The sequence below is a fragment of the Hyaena hyaena genome, unplaced genomic scaffold (assembly GCF_003009895.1).
Source record: "Hyaena hyaena isolate Hyena2069 unplaced genomic scaffold, ASM300989v1 scaffold_202, whole genome shotgun sequence".
Classification (NCBI taxonomy): Eukaryota; Metazoa; Chordata; class Mammalia; order Carnivora; family Hyaenidae; genus Hyaena; species Hyaena hyaena.
In genome coordinates this window covers 424,295-445,288 of record NW_024080832.1, presented here as the reverse complement: position 1 = coordinate 445,288, position 20,994 = coordinate 424,295, and the positions used below count along the sequence as shown (strand labels likewise).

Sequence of the window (20,994 nt, the reverse complement as noted above, 5' to 3'; positions counted from 1 at the left end):
CCATTTTTAAGTTACAGTTCAGTAGTGTTAACTATATTTGCATCCTGCAACAAATCTCTAGAACTTTTTCATCTTGCAGAACTGAAACTCTGTATCCATTTGTATTGGTTTGCTATGTCTGCTGTAACATAAAACCAAACTGGGTGCCTAAATAGTTGAAATTTATTTTCTCACAGTTCTGGAGGCTTTAAGTCTATTATCAAGGTGTCAGCAGGTCCTGAGGCCTCTCTCCTTGGCTTGCAGACTCCTGACTTGTCACTGTTTCCTCACCATGGCCTTTACTCTGTACCTGCTCATCCCTGGTCTCTTCCTTATTTTTCTTTTTAATTGAAGTATAGTTGATATACAATGTTATATTGGTTTCAGGTGTACAATATAGTGATTTGACAGTTCTGTACATTATGTATGGCTCACCATAAGTGTAGTTCCCATTTGACCATACATTTGACCATAATATTGTTACAATATTATTGACTATATTCCCTATGCTGTATTTTTCATCCTAGTGACTGATTTATTTTATTACTTGTGGTATGTACCTCTTAATCTCCTCACCTGTTTGCCCACTCCTCCCAACCCTCCTCTCTGGCTATGACCAGTTCTCTGTATTTATGAGTTTGTTTTTGTTTGTTCTTTTATTTTGTTTTTTAGATTCCTCATAGTAAGTGCAATCATAATGTTTGTCTTTCTTTGTCTGACGTGTTTTACTTAGCATGATACCTTCTGGGTTCATGCATGTTGTCACAAATGGCAAGATTTGATTCTTTTTTATGGCTAAGTAATATTCTATTGTATATATCTACCACATCTTCATTATCCATTTATCTATTGATGGACAGTTGGGTTGCTTCTGTATCTTGGCTGTTGTAAATAATGCTGAAATAAACATAGGTGTACAGATATTTTTTTAAATTAGTGTTTTAATTTTCCTCAGGTAAATACCTAGAAGTAGAATTACTGGATTGTATAATACTTCTATTTCTATTTTTATTTTTTCCTTTTCAAATTTTCATTTAAATTCTAGTTAACATTGTAACCCAATATTTGATTCAGGAGTAGAATTCAGTGATTCGTCACTTACACAACACCCAGTGCTCATCATAACAAGTGCCTCCTTAATGCCCAACCCCCATCTAGCCCATCCCCCCATCAACCCTCAGTGTATTCTGTATCCTTTAGAGTCTCTTATAGTTTGTTTCCCTTTCTCTTTTTTCCCTCTCCTATATTTTCATCTGTTTTGTTTTTAAATTCCATATATGAATGAAACCATATGGTATTTGTCTTTCTCTGATTGGCTGATTTCACTTAGCACAAGACATAGCTCCGTCTGTGTTGTTGCAAAATGGCAAGATTTCATTCTTTTTGATGGCTGAGTAATATTCCGTTGTATACATATACCACGCCTTCTTTATCCATTCATCAGTCAGTGGACATTTGGGCTCTCTCCATAGTTTGGCTATTGATAATGCTGCTGTAAACATTGGGGTGCATGTACCCCTTCAAATCTGTATTTTTGTATCCTTTAGGTAAATACCCTGTAGTGCAATTGCTGCATCTTAAGATAGTTCTATTTTTAATTTTTTGAGGAATGTCCATACTCTTTTCCAGAGTGACTGCTCCAGTTTTCATTCCCACCATCAGTGCAAGAGAGTTTCTCTGCGTCCTCACCAACATGTGTTGTTTCTTGTGTTAATTTTAACCATTCTGACAGATATAAGGTACTATCTCATCATGGTTTTGATCTGTATTTCCCTGATGATGAGTGATGTTGATATATTTCCATATGTCTGTTAGACATCCATATGGATATCTTCTTTGGTAAAATATCTATTCACATCTTCTGCCTGTTTCTTGACTAGGTTATTTGGGTTTTGAGTGTTGAGTTTGATAAGTTCTTTATAGATTTTGAGTACTAACCCCTTCTCAGATAGGTCATTTGCAGATATCCTCTTCCGGAGGTGACCTTTTAGTTTTGCTGATTGTTTCCTTCTCTGTGTAGAAGATTTTTATCTTGATGAGGTCCCAGTAGTTCATGTTGCTTTTGTTTCCCTTGCCTCTGGTGACATGTTTAATAAGTTGTTCCAGCCGAGGTCAAAGAGGTTGCTGCCTGTTTTCTCCTCTAGGATTTTGATGGCTTCTTGTTTCACATTTAGGTCTTTCATCCATTTGATTTTACTTTTGTGTATGGTGTAAGGAAGTGGTCCAGTTTCATTTTTCTATATATTGCTGTCCAGTTTTCCCAACATCATTTGTTGAAGGGACTGCATTTTTTTCCATTGGATATTCTTTCCTGCTTTGTTGAAGATTAGTTGACCATATAGCTGTGGGTCCATTCTGGGCTTTCTATTCTGTTCCATTAATCTATATGTCAGTTTTTTTTGCCAGTACCATACTGTCTTGATGACTACAGCTTTGTAATATGGCTTGAAGTCCAGAATCGTGATGCTTCCAGCTTCCCTTTTTTTTTTTTTTAAATGTGTTTATTTTTGAGAGAGCATGGGAAGGGGCAGAGAGAGAGAGAGGGAGAGAGAGAGAGGAGAGAGAGAATCCCAAGTAGGCTCTGTGCTGTCAGTGTGGAGCCACACTTAGGGCTCAGTCTCCTGAACCATGGGAACATAACCTGAGCCAAAATCAAGAGTTGGATGCTTAACCAACTGAGCCACCCAGGCATGCCTCCAGCTTTGCTTTTCTTTTTTAGGATTGCTTTGGCTATTCAGGGTCTTTTATGGTTCCATGCAAATTTTAGGATTGTTCATTCTAGCTCTGTGAAAAATGCTGGAGGTATTTTGATAGGGATTGCATTAAATGTGTGTTTTGCTTTGGGTAGTAACTACATTTTAACAGTTTGTGTTCTTCTAATCCATGAGCATGGGATGTTTTTCTATTTCTTTGTGTCCTCTTCAATTTCTTTCAAAAGTCTTCTATAGTTTTCAGAGTACAGATCTTTTTTTTTTTTTTTAAATTTTTTTTTTTAATGTTTTTATTTATTTCTAGGAGAGAGAGAGAGAGAGACAGCATGAGCAGGGGAGGGTCAGAGAGAGAGGGAGTCACAGACCGAAACAGGCTCCAGGCTCCGAGCTGGCAGTCAGCACAGAGCCCGACGCGGGGCCCGAACCCACGAACCGCGAGACCATGACCTAAGCGAAAGCCGGACGCCCAACCGACTAAGCCACCCAGGCACCCCCAGAGTACAGATCTTTTAAACTCTTTGGTTAGGTTTATTCCTAGGTATCTTATGGTTTTTGGTGCAATTGTAAATGGGGTCGATTCCTTGATTTCTTTTCCTGCTGCTTCATCATTGGTGTATAGAAATGCCAGATTTCTGTATGTTGATTTTATATCCTGTGACTTCGCTGAATTCATGTAGGAGTTCTAGCAATTTTTTGGTGGAGCCTTTTGGGTTTCTGTGTAGAGTATCCTGTCATCTACAAATAGTGAAAGTTACTCTTCTTTTTTGTTGATTTGGATGCCTTTTATTTCTTTGGTTGTCTGATTGCTGAGGCTAAGACCTTCAGTACTATGTTAAATAACTATGGTGAGAGTAGGCATCCCTGTCGTGTTTCTGACCTTAGGAGAAAAGCTCTCAGTTTTTCCCAATTGAGGACGATATTAGCTGTGCGTTTTTTGTACATTACCTTTATGATGTTGAGGTATGTTCTATCTGTCCGCACTTTGTTGGGGGTTTTTATCAAGAATGGATGCTGTATTTTGTCAAATGCTTTTTCTGCACCTATTGAGAGGATCATGGTTATAATCCTTTCTCTTATTAATGTGGTATATCACATTGGTTGATTTATAAATATTGTACTACCCTGCAGCCCAGGAATAAATCCCATTTGATTGTGGTAAATAATTCTTTAATGTACTATTGGATTCGATTTGCTTGTATCTTGTCGAGAATTTTTACATCCATGTTTGTCAAGAATATTGGCCTGTAATTCTCCTTTTTGTGGGGTCTTTGTCTGGTTTTGACTTCAAGGTAATACTGGCCTCATAGAATGAGTTTGAAAGTTTTCCTTCCATTTGTATTTTTTGGAACAGTTTGAGAAGAATGGATATTAACTCTTCTTTAAATGTCTAGTAGAAAGATGGGGCGCCTGGGTGGCTTAGTTGGTTAAGCGTCCGACTTTCGCTTAGGTCATGATCTCTCGGTTTGTGGGTTTGAGCCCCGCGTCGGGCTCTGTGCTGACTGCCAGCTCGGAGCCTGGATTCTGTTTCAGTCTGTGACTCCCTCTCTCTCTGACCCTCCCCTGCTCACGCTGTGTCTCTCCTAGAAATAAATAAAAATATTTCATAAATAAATAAATAAATAAATAAATGTCTAGTAGAAAGCCCCTGGGGAGCCATCTGACCCTGGACTCTTGTTGGGAGATTGTTGATTACTGATTCCGTTTCTTTGCCTGTTGAAATTTTATTTCTTTCTGGGGCACTTGGGTGGCTCAGTCAGTTAAGCATCCGACTTTGGCTCAGGTCCTGATCTCACAGTTCGTGGGTTTGAGCCCCGCATTGGGCTCGGTGCTGACAGCTAGCTCAGAGCCAGGAGCCTGCTTCGGATTCTGTCTCCCTCTGTCTCTGACCCTCTCCTGCTCATGCTGTATCTCTCTCTCTCTCTCTCTCTCTCTCTCTCAGAAATAAATTAAAAAAAAAAGAAATTTTCTTTCTTTCTAAGTTTTGGTAGTGTGTGAGTTTCTAGGAATTTGTCCATTTCTTCCAGGTTGCACAGTTTGTTGGCAGATAATTTGTCCTAATATTCTCTAATAATTGTATATCTGTGGTGTTGGTGTTGGTTGTGATCTCTCCTCCCTCATAGGTGATTTTATTTATTTGTGTCCTTTCTCTTTTCTTTTTGAAAAGTCTGGGTAGGGGTTTATCAATTTTGTTAATTCTTTCAAAGAACCAGCTCGTAGTTTCGTTGATCTGTTCTGCTGTTTTTGCTGTTGTTGTTTGTTCCCATATTGTTTATTTCTGCTATAATTTTTTATTTCCCTTCTGCTGACTTTAGGCTTATTTGCTGTTCCTTTTCTAGCTCCTTTAGGCATAAGGTATTTGAGACTTTTCTTGCTTCTTGAGATTGACACTTCTATTTTTAGTTTACTGTTTTCCACAAGGGCTGCACCAAATTGCCATTCCCACCAACAGTGTCTAAAGGTTCCCTTTTCTCCACATCCTTGCCAACACTTGTTTTGATACTAGCCATTCTGACAGGTGTGAGGTGATATCTCAGTGTGGTTTTGATTTGCATTTCCCTGATGATGATTGACGTTGAACATCACTATCACTCTTTTTTTTCTTTTAAAGAGAGAGAGCATGAGCCAGGGAGAGGGGCAGAAGGAGAGAGAGAGAACCCAAGCGGGCGCCAGCTCAGTGGCAGAGCCCAGTTTGGGGCTCGATCCCATGATCTGGGATCATGATCTGAGCCAAACTCGAGAGTCAGACTCTCAACCAACAGGCGCCTTGCAATGTTAACCTTAATGTTGTTTTTCTGTTGAACAGAAATTATTAATTCCAATGTAGTCCAGTATATCTATTTTTCCCTTTTTGTGTCTTGTTTAAGGGCTCTTTTATTGTCCTAAGGCATGAAGATATTCTCCTTTGCTTTCTTCTAAAACTTGTATTGTTTGACCTTTAAACTGATTTGTTTGTTTTTGCTTGACGTAAGATAGAGGTCAGTATTATTTTTTCTCTGTTGGTATCTTCAAATTGACAATGCACTGTTATTGAACGACCATCTTTTCCCTACTGAACTGTCACCTCTGTTATAAATTGTCTCTCATTATAGTTTTGATTTTTGAGTAAGGTTGAATTACTCATAATGCTTAATGTTTAATATCATTTGCACGTATTTCTCTGAAATGTCCATACTTTGACCTACTTTTTTTGGCCTGTCAGCCTTTTTCTTTTCAGTTTCTTGAAACCTTTTGTGTATTAGAGATGTTAGCCCTTTGTGATATAAATTGAAAAAAATATATATTTTTCCAGTTTATAATTTCTAGACCTTCCTTTTATCTCTTGTAATGGAAACTGGTTTCATTTACATGTCAAGAATGTCTGTGTTTTCTACATCCAGAAGGACTTTAAAATGGCCTTAATCCTTCTCCTTGCCATTTCACTGCAGAAGTACAGCTAGCTGTGCTCTCTGGATTCTATTTCACAGCATAGAGTTGAGATTGCTCTTGATCTCTTGTTCACATGATTGTACTTCTTCCCATCTCCGCTACCTTTGCAGAGTATGGTGGGTCTTTGAAGATTTTATAGAAACCTAGTGTTTTCTTTCCATAGTTATACCTCCCCTCACACACAGCATTCAAATTCAGGTAGTTTGTGGACTACCATTCTTTCTAACAGAATGGAGCTTATTTCCAGGTCAACTCTTTTTCTTTCATATCATTCATCAAAAAATCCCATTAAAAAAGTACTGCATCATACAAAATTTTCAAAATTTAAAAGATATAAGTATAGGGGCACCTGGGTGGCTCAGTTGGTTAAATGTCCAACTCTTGGTTTCTACTAATGATCTCTCAGTTTCGTTAGTTCGAGCCCTGTGTCGGGCTCTGTGCTGACAGCACAGAGCCTGCTTGGGATTCTCTCTCTCCCTCTCTTTATGCCCCTCCCCCCTTGCACTGTCTCTGCCTCTCTCAAATAAATAAATAAACTTAAAAAAATTTATATATATAGAAATAAGAAAAGAGAAATAAATCATCCACAGTTCTAGCACCCAAAGAGAGACACTGTTAATAATCTTGTCCCATGTCTTCCAGAGCAAAGAGTGTGCGCAGTCTCACGTGATTCTGAACATTGGTCTGCCTCATTTGTTGTAGTGAGTATGGCTTTGCCGAGAAGGTGGTGGAGGGAATGTTCATCATCGTCAATTCCATCACCATCAAGATTCACTCCAAGGCCTTCCACGCTTCTTTTGAATTGTGGCAGCTCCAGGGCTACAGTGTCAACCCCAGCTGGCAGCAGAGTGACCTCCGCCTCACCCGCATCACTGACCCCCGCCGAGGAGAGGTGACAGCCCTTGTATTGCAAGAGGACAGAATGGGGAGATTCTGAATAGGACTTATTTTTAAAGGATATTGTTCCTGCTTTGGGGATTTCCTCAGATATTTGCCCTATTCCTGTGAACCTAAGAGGCCCTTCTGTGCAGTGTTACTGCTGCCTCCTTTCCTCACTTAGAGGTCTCTGTTCCACTTCATTCTATTGGTAGGATCCCAACTGAGAATGGTGGGGGTTTCTGCTTGGCCACTCTTTTCCCCCTTGGACTTCCTGCCTCTTGGTTAATTTCATCCACAGAATTAAGGGATTTTACTCTCTCTCTTTCCAGGTTTTAACATTTAAGGAAATAACTTGGCAAACACTTCGGATTGAGGCAGATGCTACAGACAATGGTGATCAGGATCCAGTCACCACTCCATTGAGGCTTATTACCAACCAAGGCAGGATCCAAATAGCCCTCAAGAGAAGAGTGAGTACATTTTCTGCCCTCATGAAAATTTCTATCTTTTATTCTCCTAGACAGCCTGAGAGTTGGTGTTTTCTCTTTTTTGAATGTTACTGGCCCCAGGAATGACAACTGAAAGGGACAGGCCTGTAATTTAGTGTTGCGTAGAACATTTCTGTGAACATGTCCACCTTCTTGTCATCTTTATTCTGGAAACCACAGTTTTTATCCATACAGGACACTGACCTAGACACCTAGCAGTTTACTTTTCTTGCTTCTTGTTAATCGCAGAAAACATTAGTAATTTTGTAAGAAATGGACTCTCCAGTGTTTGCTGGTTTCCTTTCATGTTCTGGGGATTAAAAGCTGTTTCTGAAATTAACTGGGCAATAGCCACTTTGAGTTGGAATGATACCAGATGTTGAACCTCATGTACTGCGTGATCCCTTCAGACCAAAGATTGCAATGTGGTAGCATCCAAGCTGATGTTCCTGTTGGATGACCTGCTCTGGGTGCTGACTGACTCACAGCTCAAGGCTATGATGAAGTATGCAGAGTCTCTGAGTGAGGCCATGGAGAAGTCAGCCCAGCAGAGAAAGAGCCTGGCCCCTGAGCCTGTACAGGTGAGAAGCAAAACAGATACTTTGGTGCGGCTAGGGAGTTGGTAGGCCATACCTAATTCATATCAACATAGGTAGAGTCTAGACTTTATTACGCTTATTTGGAGCATTTGTCATTTACTTTTAGATGTGCTTTTAGGCTTTGTTTGTGTGTCTTATTCATTCATTCATTCATTCATTCATTCATTCTGTTTGGGTGCTTCCAGTGTGTTAGCATATTATATAGTGCTGGCCACTGGAAAGGGAGAGTAGAATAAGTTTTCACTGTCTTAAAATATGGACTAGCAACAAACTATTACAATATGATGTGGTAAATGCTGTATAAAGGTAGACACTGTGCCCTGACAGCACAGAGAACAGGCATCTAACTGCACAGGCTGCAAAGGGGGATTTAAGAAAGACTTCCTGTAGGGGTGTTTTGGCATCACTCAGCTAAGTCCTGGTTGGGGGGCTGCGGATCAGAGTTTGGGGAGCAATTCAAACTCAGAACAGAACTCTGATGATCAACTAGACTAATTATAATTAGGCTTTTTGGAGTTTGTGTTATTTAGGCAGGACAGACCTACGTGAGCTACCAGCTGAACATTTATGAAAGGGAAGGGTCATCTTGCTAAATTGTGGTTTTCTTCAGACTGAACTAAAGCTTAAGAAAGCCTGTGAGAAGCTGCCTGGGTTTGGACTTCTTATTTTTCTCTCTGTCACATATAGATCACTCCACCGGCTCCTAGTGCCCAGCAGTCCTGGGCCCAGGCATTTGGTGGCAGCCAAGGCAGCACCAACAGCAGCAGCAGCCGCCTCAGCCAGTACTTTGAGAAATTTGATGTGAAAGAGTCCTCCTACCATCTGCTCATCTCCCGCCTGGACCTGCACATTTGTGATGATAGCCAGTCCCGAGAGCCAGGTACCCTGTTAGGCCTGAGCCTGGGCTGGGTGGTCCATCAGTGCCTTCAGCTCTGGACAAAGTTTTGGATTGAAGGTTCTTTTCAAGACACCGTGGAGCACTTTGGTTGGCGTCCCTGAATCACAGGCATTCCTTGAACCTCAGCTTCTGTGGCCTCTCTGTTTCTGTTGGTGTGAGGTAGTACTCTTTAGCCTTGAGGCAGCAGACTAGCCTGCAATACTTAATAAAATACAGGTGCCATGGCTCTCCCTAGACTTCACTATGTTAAGAATCTTCAACGGTAGAGCTCAAGCATTGTGTACTTTCTTTTCTCTCCATTGTACCTTGGCCAGTGCTGACCGTTGGTATAGGCTAGTAGGAAAGTAAATTCAGGCATAGGAAACCCCGGAATTTTTAGAGTTCTGAGTCGGTTTAAATAATTTTTATGTGTAAAAATGCTCTCTTCCCAAGCAGAGAGGTTATGTTGTATTCTTGTCATGCTTTTATATTCATTAGGGCAGTTGGCATTACATACATACATGTTTTATTCAAAATGAAAAAGGAATCGACTCATTTTTTCTTCATGAGTCTTGGGGAAACCACTTAGCCTCTTGCTTAACTGTGAACTTGAGTTAAATCATATCTTACTCATTTACCTCATTGGTTGTTGTCAGGCTCAGATGAAATTTGACCTTAATTATAGGCACGTGCTCATTATTATTATTCCTTTGCTTCCTGTTCCTTTAATACTCTGTCTGTATTCCCTTTATACTCTCCTTTGCACCAGCTCTTGGCTTTAGATGCTTTCATTTGGTAGATTTTTCTTGTGCTGCTGTATCCTTTCTGAAGGTTATGTCTGCCTCTTTAACGACCCCTAGCCTCAGTTTCCTTGGGGGAACTTACCTTTTCTTCTTGGGGCATCAAGCAGCATTGTCTTTCTTGCTTTGCTATTCTGTAGTGTTGAAGTGACTTCAGTCCCTGTCTACTCCCACTCTGAGAGAGCCGAAAGCAGCAGTGACAACATAAAGATTGCTTTTGTGACCACAAGAAATAAATTGCTCACTGGTTAGCCACCCACTTATTTTGGAAGTTCTTTGCTAAAACGATTATTATTTTGTTTGGTTGTTTCTTTCAAGTGCTACTATAAGGGGGCTTTGGGCTTTTTTCTCATTTTGTCTTGAGTCTTTTTAGAGGTCTTTGTTAAAAGTGTATTATTGAGAATTTCACCTGCTTGCTTGATGAGGAGTATTTAGCCCTGTCGTCTTCATGTGGCAAGGTCCCATACTCCACGCTAAGATGTAAATGACTAGCCTCCCCTGCACTGCAGTCCCTATGTATGTATGTATGTGTGTGTGTGTGTGTGTGTGTGTGTGTGTGTGTATGTAGCTAGCCAGCCAGCCAGCTAGCTAGCTAAATTAATCTATTTGCTGGAATTTAAGAACTTTTTGGATGAGATATTTTTAGATTGGAAGAAAACGCCCAACCTGCCATACTCAGGTGTGGTGTATGAGTCTTTAAAGGAGCAAAGAACAGAATGAGTTCTTGTGAATTTGACTCTTCTCCGGGGATTTGGGGAGAAAAGGGAAGGGAGAACTGGTGGCACAGGAAGCACTCTAAGATTCTCTGGAACTGTTCTATCCATTCTGCAGCCACATATGACTACTGTTAGCTGATCCAAATTGAGACAGGCTACAAGTGTAATATACATTTGGGATTTTGAAGATACAGTAGAATAAAAGAGTATAGAATACCTTGATAATTATTTCATATTGATAGTATGTTGAAATGATAATAAATTGATTATATTGGTTTAAGTTGCATATATTATTAAAATTAATTTCACTTTTTTAAAAAACTTTTTTTCATGTGGCTACTAGAAAATTTAAAATTATTTTTGTGGCTCACATTATATTTCTGTTGGAGAACATTGTTCTCGAACTCTCTATCCAGTATGGTAGTCAATAGCCACATGTGTCTGTTAAAAATAAAATAAAATAAAATGAAAAATTCAGTTCCTCATTTGCACCAGCCACATTTTAAGTACTCAGTATAATCTAAGACCATAAAAGTATTCATCATCACAGAAAATTCTTTTGGAGAGTGCTGCTCTAGAGGCTCCTTGAAGGCTACATCTACCTGCTTTTTTCATTAAGGGACATGAGTACCTGGGATGTTGGGCTCTTGAGTAACATTCTTATCTATTCTTTGGTATTAGAGGTGAAATTATTGGGAACTGGGTAGGTCTTGGGTATAGCTTGGCTTGAGGTGGGGCAGCACTATCTCTTAAAATCCAACTGGAGCAGCTTATACTCCAGCCTTCAGAGAAGAGGTTAGTGTTGACGGGGAAAAGAGTGTCACCTGCTTTTTAATTTTTTTTAATTTTTTTTTTTTTTTTACTTTTGGGAGAATGGAGGCAGGGGAGGGGTAGAGAGAGGGGAACAAAGGATCCAAAGTGGGCTTTGTGCTGACAGGCTGGCAGCAGTGAGCCCAGCGTGAGGCTTGAACTCATGAACCGTGAGACCATGACCTGAAGGAAGCTCAGCTGATTGAGCCACTCAGGTGCCCCTCACTTGCTTCTTTTTAACTCTTTGTCCCCTGGATGAGGCCTATGAGCCAAAACTTTCTTTATCTCTCTTAAGGCTAAAGATCCCACAGCTCACCAGAGAACTTTAGTCATTTAGGGACACTATTTATCATTTATCCCATATCTGATTATGTATTTATAATTAAATATGTTGGTGATTGGTAATTATATTTGATTTTGATTTCAATTCTAGACCCTATTTTAATATGCTCAGTCTATGTAGTTTATTGTCTTTTTATGTCTAAATAACTCCAGCGGACAAAGGGAGCATTGCTGTGAAACCCTCTCCCTCCAGTACCTTGGGCATGCATTTTTAACAGGGACAGTATCACCCAGCAGCAGATGAATATTGTTTCTTTTCTTTTAAGCAGCCTTATTGAGATCTAATTCACATATACAATTTACCCACTTAGAATATACAGTACGGGTTTTTAGTATATTTATAGGGTTGTGTAGTCGTCACTACAGTCTAATTGTAGAACATTTTTGTCCTCCTTGAAAGAAATCATGTACCCATTAGCTGTCTCTTCCCGTTTTGCAACTCTAAGCAACCACTGATGTACTTTCTGTCTTGATTTTTGCCTAATCTTGGAAGAATCTTGGAGATTTCTTCCATTTCATCATTTTGGCTAGGGTTCTTTCTGTTTTAAATTTTAAATGCTTGTTCTGTGCTCTGTACCTCTGAATACTGCCATATTAAAAAGGCTCATACACTGTCCAGGGCCTGGCTGTTCAGGAGGTATTTTTTTCTTTAATTAAAAAATTTTTTTCTAATGTTTTATTTATTTCTGAGAGAGAGAGAGAGACAGCATGAACAGGGGAGGGTCAGAGAGTGAGGGAGACACAGAATCCGAAGCAGGCTCCAGGCTCTGAGCTAGCTGTCAGCACAGAGCCTGACGCGGGGCTCGAACCCACAACTGTGAGATCGTGACCTGAGCCAAAGTCGGACGCTTAACCAACTGAGCCACTCAGGTGCCCCCAGGAGGTGTTTTTTGAAAGGTGTCACTTGGTCTCTCTTGTCACTTTGGTTATTTTATTTCTCTACTCGTAGTGGTGTTTTGGACTCTCCATCATGTGTGCTTTGGGTTTGTTCCTTGAAGTAGCCTGGGAAAGGAAAACAAACAGGAACGAGAACATGCAAACACACAAACAAATCAAACAAACAAGCAAACAGACCCAAAAAAAAAACAAAACCCCAAAACAAAGGACTGTCTAAAAACATGAAACCAGAAATCTCGCTACAAATAAAGAGCAGCGTGGAGGCAGTGCTGGTGGAAGAGCATAATACATATTACAAAGAGAAATGACAGGGGTGGGGAGAAAGAGAAAATGAACATTGACCAGGCAGAGAGACTAAAAGGCTTATTCCAGAGAGAGAAAAAGGAGAATACGGAAGGAGCTGAGGAGAAAGAAACGAAGACAGTGTTACCCAGAGAAACTATATGGCCTGATTATTCCAGAGAGAGAGAAAGGAAAGGAAAGAAGGAGGTATAGCACATGCATCAAGAGGATGGATTAAATATGTCTGTCTAAGCAAACCAATAACCAGCACAGCCAGCCTAGAGGAGGGAAGAGATAAGGAGAAAAGGAGGAATATATCTGAATAACAAGAATTGACCTAGAGTTAATCCAGGCAAGGCAGCAGTGCTGGTCCTGGGGGAGGGGCCATCTGTTTCCACAGCGTCTATCCAGCTCCCATATGTAAGTAGCTACCCAGCATGGATTTGGGGTAGGTGGGCCCTGCCTCTGCTGTGGGACCCATGGACCAATGCCTGAGGTGGTTGTGGGGAGAAAGATGGTGATCCCCCTTCCCCTGATCCCTTCTCCATGGACACGTGTCCCAAATCACTCCTTTGGCTCCGTTCTCAGGTGGGCCATCTCCTATGCCACATGCCCAGCCGGGGCTCTCACTCCGTGTGTGTTAATGATGCCGCCGGAAATGTAATACCACTAGCCACAGCACTTCAGGGCAAGTGACTGGTTCTTCCTGATGCCCAGTGTGCCCCTGGGGTACCACTGATCCCCTCGTCCCCAGGCAGGGGAACAGGGCAACCAGCCACAGTCCAAAGAAAGCCCTGCAATTAGAGATGGGATCTCTCTCTGAAAGCTCTGCAGTTAGAGATGGTATGATAGGATCCCTTTCTGTCGGGGTCTGAGGTTTTTCTCTTGTCCAGATACAGTTCTGTAGTTCCCCAGCCACTCTTTTTCTTTCTCTCTGCAGAAGGGGATTCCTTCCCTCCATGCCTCCATGTCCCAGCCCGTTTTTATCTCCCCCAGTTCGCAGTCACACACCTTTGAGGCTGACTTCGTAGTAGATACCCTGTCTTTTCCTCCCCAGACTCTCGGGGTTCAGAGTCCTTTGGCTTCAGCCCTTCTGTGTTTGAGAGATGTGGGTGGGAAGTACGGAGCCCCCTACTTCTCCGCCATGTTGAACCAGCTCTTGACCTCAGGGTTTTGAGTTCAAGCTCCATGTTGGTCATAGAGCTTACTTTAAAATTAAAGTTCACCGAAATTAACTTTTAAGAAACTTATTTAAATTTTTCAGTTTTTGCTAAAAAATACTTTTGGATAATTAAAAATTTGATTATTTGATTATATTGCTGTTATGTGTTTCTGTAAATTGCTAATTAATTGTATAATTTTATACATTATAATTTATATAAGAAATACATTTCATTACAGGGTTTGCTGCAAATATGGTTATTTATTTTTAAGTTTAAGTTTATTTATTCATCTGAGAGAGAGTAAGCACGTTCAAGCCGGGGAAGGGCAGAGAGAGAAAAGAGAGAATCCCAAGCAGGCTCTGTACTAGCAGATGTGGAACTTGAACCCATGAACCATGAGATCATGACCTGAGCCAAAGTCAGATGCTTAACCGACTGAGCCACCCAGGTGCCCCAGCAAATACAGTTTTAAAGTTGTTGAAAATTAATAGCTATAAGTTTTTAAATTTAACTTTTAATTTAAGAGAATTATTTAGTCTTTCTTAACCCTGTATTGAACAATAAGAGTAAACTTTATACTTATTCTTTTTATGTATAAAGCCCAGACATAAACTACATAAACCGATATATAGTATACCTGTGGCATGAAGATTTTATGGAGAAGGGGGAAATTTGGGGGAAAAAATGTCTAAACAAGCTCTTTAGAGATAGTAATAATAAACAAAAAGATTGAGAAACAGAAACATGAGTATAGGATGGTGATTAATCCAGAACTTAGGGTGGTAAAATCTAGATTGAATGGAAATGACCTTCCTGGTTGTTGGTGTATCAGCTTATACCTAGAGGATCCCATAGTATTTCCCTTCACCCTAATAAGAAATAGGATAGAATGTAGAACATAGAAAGGTAGGTCATATAATATGATATATAGGAGAAATAGTTCCTACTCTAACTACTCTGCTAACAGTTCTTAGAGTGTAGTTGGAGAGATAAAGTAGAAATAGGGAAAGTTTATTCATTTAGTAAGAATTAGATGTAAATTCAAGGTAAACATAATACATTATTTGACGTAATGCTAAAAATTCCAATGAACTTACAGTATCTTGTATGTATATTTTACAGTGTCCTTGTTAGCCCAATGTTTTAGTGTTCCATGGTACCTTAGGTACTTTAGAATGTACAGTAATTAATGATTGCTTAATAAACTCTGGGGCCAGGATATAAACGGAAATAATGGGGGTTTTGTTTTGGAAGACATTTGGCTTATGCCTCTCCAGGTATTGTGCTGAGGAACATCATTGTTAGGGTTGGGGGAACCAATCTTACCCTTGGGGTAAGGGTTTTAGAGTGTGTCTGAGGAAGACCTAGGATTGTAATTCTGAATCCTGAGTTTTTCAGTTTCTTTTGCCTTTCTGGAAATCTGGCAGCCACTTACAGAGATAATGGAATATACATTTTTTGGATCTTGTCCGTTGACTTTTATAAATCAAAAGAAGAGGGCCTCCATTTGTAGCAACATGGATGGAACTCGAGGTTGTTATGCTGAGCATAATAAGTCAGGCAGAGAAAGACAGATACCATATGTTTTCACTTATAAGTGGATCAGGAGAAACTTAACAGAGGACCACGAGGGAGAAGGGGGAAAAATAGTTGGGGAGCAGGAGGGAGGGAAACCATGAGAGACTCTTGAATACTGAGAATAAATTGAGGACTGATTGGGGTGGTAGAGAGGGGAAGGGGGGTGATGGGCATGGAGGAGGACACTTGCTGGGAGGAGCACTGGATGTTATATGAAAGAGAAAAAAAAAAGAAAGAAAGAAGAGGGCCTCAGCCTTGCAAATCACCAGTCCTCATCTTTCAGTTGCACTTATGTATCAACCAGGCTTTGTAACTGATCCCCAAGAGAGCTTTTAAGTACTTCAAGTGGTGTTTAGTCTTGTTTCTTCTGCCACTGTTCATCTTTATTTTTCTTTTATAGGTGTGTCTGCCAACAGACTCATGGGTGGTGCAATGCAGCTTACCTTCCGCAAGATGGCATTTGACTATTACCCCTTCCACTGGGCAGGTAGGACAATTCTGAATGGTAGCAGTCCTAGTGTGGCCCAGCCACACACATACTGAGGACAGATTCCTGGGTTCATCTCTGACTGCCCAGCAGGCGGGTGCCAGGAATTGCAGCTCGGAGAGGCGTTGGGAATGGCCCCTCTTCCAGAAGACATCTTCTGGAAACTTGCAGGGTCTACTATTGATTATTCTTTAATCAGTGATGGGAAGAAGTAAGAGAGGCAGTGCTTGAGATTTTGCTTTTGACTCTTTGCTCTTCCCCTACTTCCACTAGTTTTAGAGCCTCTCTAATATTTAATGGTCAAAGATGGTAACAGTCAGCAGCTGGCCTTTAGGGAACCTCAGGGAAAAATCACACATGAAATCCAGAAGAACTTGAGTTGTTCTCACTAGATAATTTTTACTTATCCCAGAGAAATCTGCATTGGGGTAAGGGATCAGATTCTGAACTATGACTATACCAATGGAAGGGAAAAGTTGGAATGTTGGATCATGATCTTGGACTAAAATCTTGCTTCTATGTTGCATAGGTGACAGCTGCAAACATTGGGTACGGCACTGTGAGGCCATGGAGACCCGAGGCCAGTGGGCCCAGAAGCTGGTGATGGAATTTCAGAGTAAAATGGAGAAGTGGCATGAAGAGACGGGTCTCAAACCACCCTGGAACCTGGGGGTGGACTCTCCCTTCCGGAAGAAAGCAGGTAGGTTACAAAGAGCTGGAGTACACCTATTGCTTAGCCTCTTGCTATTTACCTTTGAATATCCAGTGAAGATAAAGCACTGGACTAGGTAATTATCCCAACCTCATCCCATGGAGAGATATCAGTGAATGTTTTTCTTTACAGAGTCCTAGTTGTCTTCAGGAATAGCTGCGGTGTGGAAGAGAGGCTGTTACCTCCTTTATTCAGTAGGCTGTTGCCTTGCTTTTAAGGAGAGGACCATTTTTGAGTTCCTTCCAGGCACTAGACAGTGTTAAGCTCTCTTTTCTACATATAGCCTTAAAGATCTTAGGATTTTTACTTTCCTAATTCTATTAATAATGAGAGTTAAATGTACCCGATTATCATTCTTACCTTCTTGTTTTTACCTAGATTCTCTCTCTAGTCCTCGAAAGAACCCCCTTGAGAGAAGCCCCTCTCAGGGCCGACAGGTTGCTTTTCGGCCTCCAGCATGGAATCGCTTACGCTCTAGCTGCATGGTAATACGGGTGGATGACTTGGACATCCACCAGGTGAGAAGCCCAGGACACAGGGACACATGATTGGAAAGGGGTTGAGCCATTCATTTGGAGGGCGACAGGTGTGAACGAGATTGTGGAATTCAGAGATTGCTTCCCTCACTTCTGAGTGATTGATAAGTTGGTCTGTTTCTTTCTGAGCTTGGCTGCTGAGATCAGGACCTGGGATTCCCCCAGTTTCCTCTGAATACCCTACTTCAAACCTTCCTCTGAGAGAAATGAACTTGCAGATGGTTTTAGGCAGGTGTGAAAATGCCTACAACATGTGTAAAAAGCATTCTCCCTGTGACAGACTTCGGAAGGGTTGTGGTGGCTTTATACAACAGGAAATTGAGGAAATTCTATTCTGGATGCTGTACAGGTTCTAACAGCACCTTGTGTGTGATTGTGTAGGTTTCTACAGCTGGTCAGCCAAGTAAGAAGCCATCTACACTTCTTTCCTGCAGTCGGAAACTTCACAACCTACCCACTCAGGTCTCTGCCATTCATATTGAGTTCACAGAGTATTACTTCCCTGATAATCAGGAGCTTCCAGGTAAGCATCTCATCTGCTCACATCTTACTGTGTGCTCATGCTCTTCACATTGCCAGCCTTGGGGCCATGACTTATATTCTCATTTGATGTTAAGAATTATAGGTGTTTGAGTCAGTTGAGCACACCTTTGTTAAAAACTCTGCCTTGTACAAGTATGCATCTTTGCTTTCTTCATAGTAAAATGAATGTTAGCTGGTAAGTAAGGGTCAAGGTGCTACTTTGTACATGGCGATTCTTTTTTTCTCTGCTTTCCAGTTCCCTGTCCCAATCTCTACATTCAGTTAAATGGCCTGACATTTACTGTGGATACTGTCAGCTTGCTCTGGGGAAACCTCTTCTGCCTGGATTTATATCGCAGCTTGGAGCAGTTCAAAGCTATCTACAAGCTGGAAGATTCAAGCCAGAAAGATGAACACTTGGATATCCGACTGGATGCCTTCTGGTTGAAGGTAGGGCAGAGTGGGAGTTCTTTCCCTGTTGGCAGCCATCGCTGCATTTCTCCATGGCTATAATCCAGGGTTCTGCTCTGCCCCTTTGATAGAAGAAAAACAGTGTCATACCCCAAATAGTCTTTCATGTGTGTATCGATGGCAGGTTGCAGAGCTACTCAGATGTCCATTCTGAATCGGGTTTCGTTTTCTCTCTGAAGGTGAGCTTCCCGCTGGAGAAGAGAGAGCAGGCTGGGTTGCATCGTCCTCAGGCCCTTGTCTTTTCTGCATCAGGCATGACTGCCACCAATACGCGTCATGCCCCACATTGTAGTTGTCTAGACCTCCAGAGTCTCTTCCGAGGTTTTGCGGCTGCTGAGTTCTTTCATTCCAATTATGGTCACTTTCCCAAGGTTCCAGGTGGCTTTAGCCTTCTGCACATGCTTTTCTTACATCATGCTTTCCAGACGGATTCCCACCTTCCTCAGCCTAGTACCCTCCCTCCCCAGAGGCCTAAGGCTTCCCAGGATCTCTGGTCCATCCACTGCTCCCAGATCTCCTTGGACTTTGAGGGAACAGAGAACTTCAAAGGCCATACCTTGAATTTTGTGGCTCCCTTCCCCTTGTCCATTTGGGCCTGCCTACCCCTCCGCTGGCAGCAAGATCAGGCACGGAAGCTCCTTTTGGCCACAGAAGGGAGGCTGAAACCATCAGCTAGCTTTGGCAGTCCTGTCCAGTCTGAGGCCCTTGCCCCTGACACTGTGTCCCATCAGAGGTCAAAGACTGAGCATGATTTGAAAAGCCTGTCAGGCCTTAAGGAAGTCATGGATGTTTTGCGAGAAGGCAGCAGTAGTGTGGACAACAAAGGGCCTCTGACTGAGCTCGAGGACGCAGCAGATGTTCACATGCTTGTACACTCCCCTGCACATGTCCGTGTGAGGCTTGACCATTACCAATACCTGGCTCTGCTGCGCCTGAAGGAGGTGCTACAGGGTCTTCAAGAACAACTAACTAAGGATACAGAGGCCATGACTGGCTCTCCCCTGCAGAACCAGACAGCTTGCATTGGGGTCCTCTTCCCCAGTGCTGAGGTGGCTTTGCTCATGCCTCCTGCCCCTGGGACTGTCGAAGCTGACTCTGCAGGTTCAGATACCACCAGCCTCATAGATTCAGAGTTGTCTCCTTCAGAGGATAGGGAGCTGAAGTCTGATGCCTCTTCAGACCAGGGCCCAGCCAGCCCTGAGAAGGTTCTGGAGGATAGTGGCATTGAAAATCTGGATGCATCCCAGGATAGGCCATTGCCTCTCCATAGCAATGGGGATCTACAGGATTCAGATCCTCTTGCACAGCAGGAGGCAGGGAAGGGCCATGAGGCAGTCGATTCCTTACAGGCCAAGAGACTGAGCAGAGCTCAAGCATCTACCTCACCGGCTGTGTCGAAGCCCCCAGGTGGCAGGGATACCGCTGTGAATGGACAGGCTGAGCTCATCCCCTTGAAGAACATTGAGGGAGAATTGTCAAGTGCTATTCACATGACCAAGGATGCCACAAAAGAGGCTCTACATGCCACTATGGACCTCACCAAGGAAGCTGTGTCCCTGACTAAGGATGCCTTCAGTCTGGGCAGAGACCGAATGACCTCCACCATGCACAAGATGTTGTCCCTGCCCCCAGCCAAGTGAGTGGTTCTCTGCCTCCTTCATTCACCTTATTTCTTCCTCCTAGCTCTGGTCATTGGGCTAAGGCCTCCGGCTGTGTGTACTTTTAGATTGGGAAGCACCATCTAGTCCAGGACAACACATAGCATGGCCTCTTTCATGCGGCAAAGCCTTTAGTTTTCAGTGCTCCCTGCAGGGCAGTGGAGGAGTTTTCAGGCTCCTGAGAGGATACAGGTACACTAACTGGAGATACATACTTTCAGGACTACGTCTAATTCTGTGATAGAGGAAAAGCCAGAAATTGGATTTTCACATGCCTCCATGTATCTTAGCCTATTCTTGGGGAGTTTTCAACTCATCATTTATTACCTCGTAGGCTCTTCCCTCCTCTTTCACTGAGTCACTATTATTGATACAGATAGGCTCTCTGAGAATAATAATAATAATAATAATATCTGGCATCTGCATGATATTTTATTCTTTTTAGTGGCCTTTGATATAGTATTTTGTTTGATTTGATCCCCACAGCAGCCCCATGAGATAGCTACAGAAATTTGTATCCTCAGTTTATAGCTGAGGAAACTGAAGTTTCAGAAAGGATGAGCCTATGGATCCTGTATCTTGTAAATAGAAGAGCTGGGGCTTTGGATTTGCTTTCTGGTACACTTTATCAATGTCTGCCAGAGTTAGAGAAGGAAGAATTTCATCTATTTCATCTGCTCAACAAAATTTTTTTGAGCCCTGACTTTGTCCCCAGCTCTGTGTTAGGCACTGAAGATACAGTAAGGAATAAGCAGAAAAACACAGAAATGCCCACTCAGAAGAGTGGAAAGGTGTGGAGTTTTCCATGGGTGCTTTGTGGTTTTGGGAAAGATGATGAAAGCTATGGGAAATCTTTGTTGGGATGTTTTGTGGTTTGCGGATCATGGTTTGAAAATTAGTGGTTTTAGGGGCACCTGGGTGGCTTAGTCGGTTAAGCGTCCGACTTTCGCTTAGGTCATGATCTCGCGGTTCGTGGGTTCGAGCCCCGCGTCGGGCTCTGTGCTGACTGCCAGCTCAGAGCCTGGAGCCTGTTTCAGTCTGTGACTCCCTCTCTCTCTGAC

General features: G+C 42.0%; 1 protein-coding gene across 1 annotated transcript in view; it reads left to right on the top strand.

Moving 5' to 3' along the window:
- The window catches only part of UHRF1BP1 (UHRF1 binding protein 1), a 73,467-nt gene that overhangs the window by 35,704 nt on the left and 16,769 nt on the right, over window positions 1-20,994 (top strand). The window contains exons 5-14 of the mRNA XM_039241796.1: window positions 6,819-7,008; window positions 7,325-7,465; window positions 7,894-8,064; window positions 8,770-8,962; window positions 15,948-16,034; window positions 16,564-16,734; window positions 17,125-17,264; window positions 17,664-17,805; window positions 18,061-18,254; window positions 18,455-19,911. Coding sequence (XP_039097727.1) covers window positions 6,819-7,008; window positions 7,325-7,465; window positions 7,894-8,064; window positions 8,770-8,962; window positions 15,948-16,034; window positions 16,564-16,734; window positions 17,125-17,264; window positions 17,664-17,805; window positions 18,061-18,254; window positions 18,455-19,911 — 2,886 coding nt within the window. The remainder of the gene's footprint in view (window positions 1-6,818; window positions 7,009-7,324; window positions 7,466-7,893; window positions 8,065-8,769; window positions 8,963-15,947; window positions 16,035-16,563; window positions 16,735-17,124; window positions 17,265-17,663; window positions 17,806-18,060; window positions 18,255-18,454; window positions 19,912-20,994) is intronic.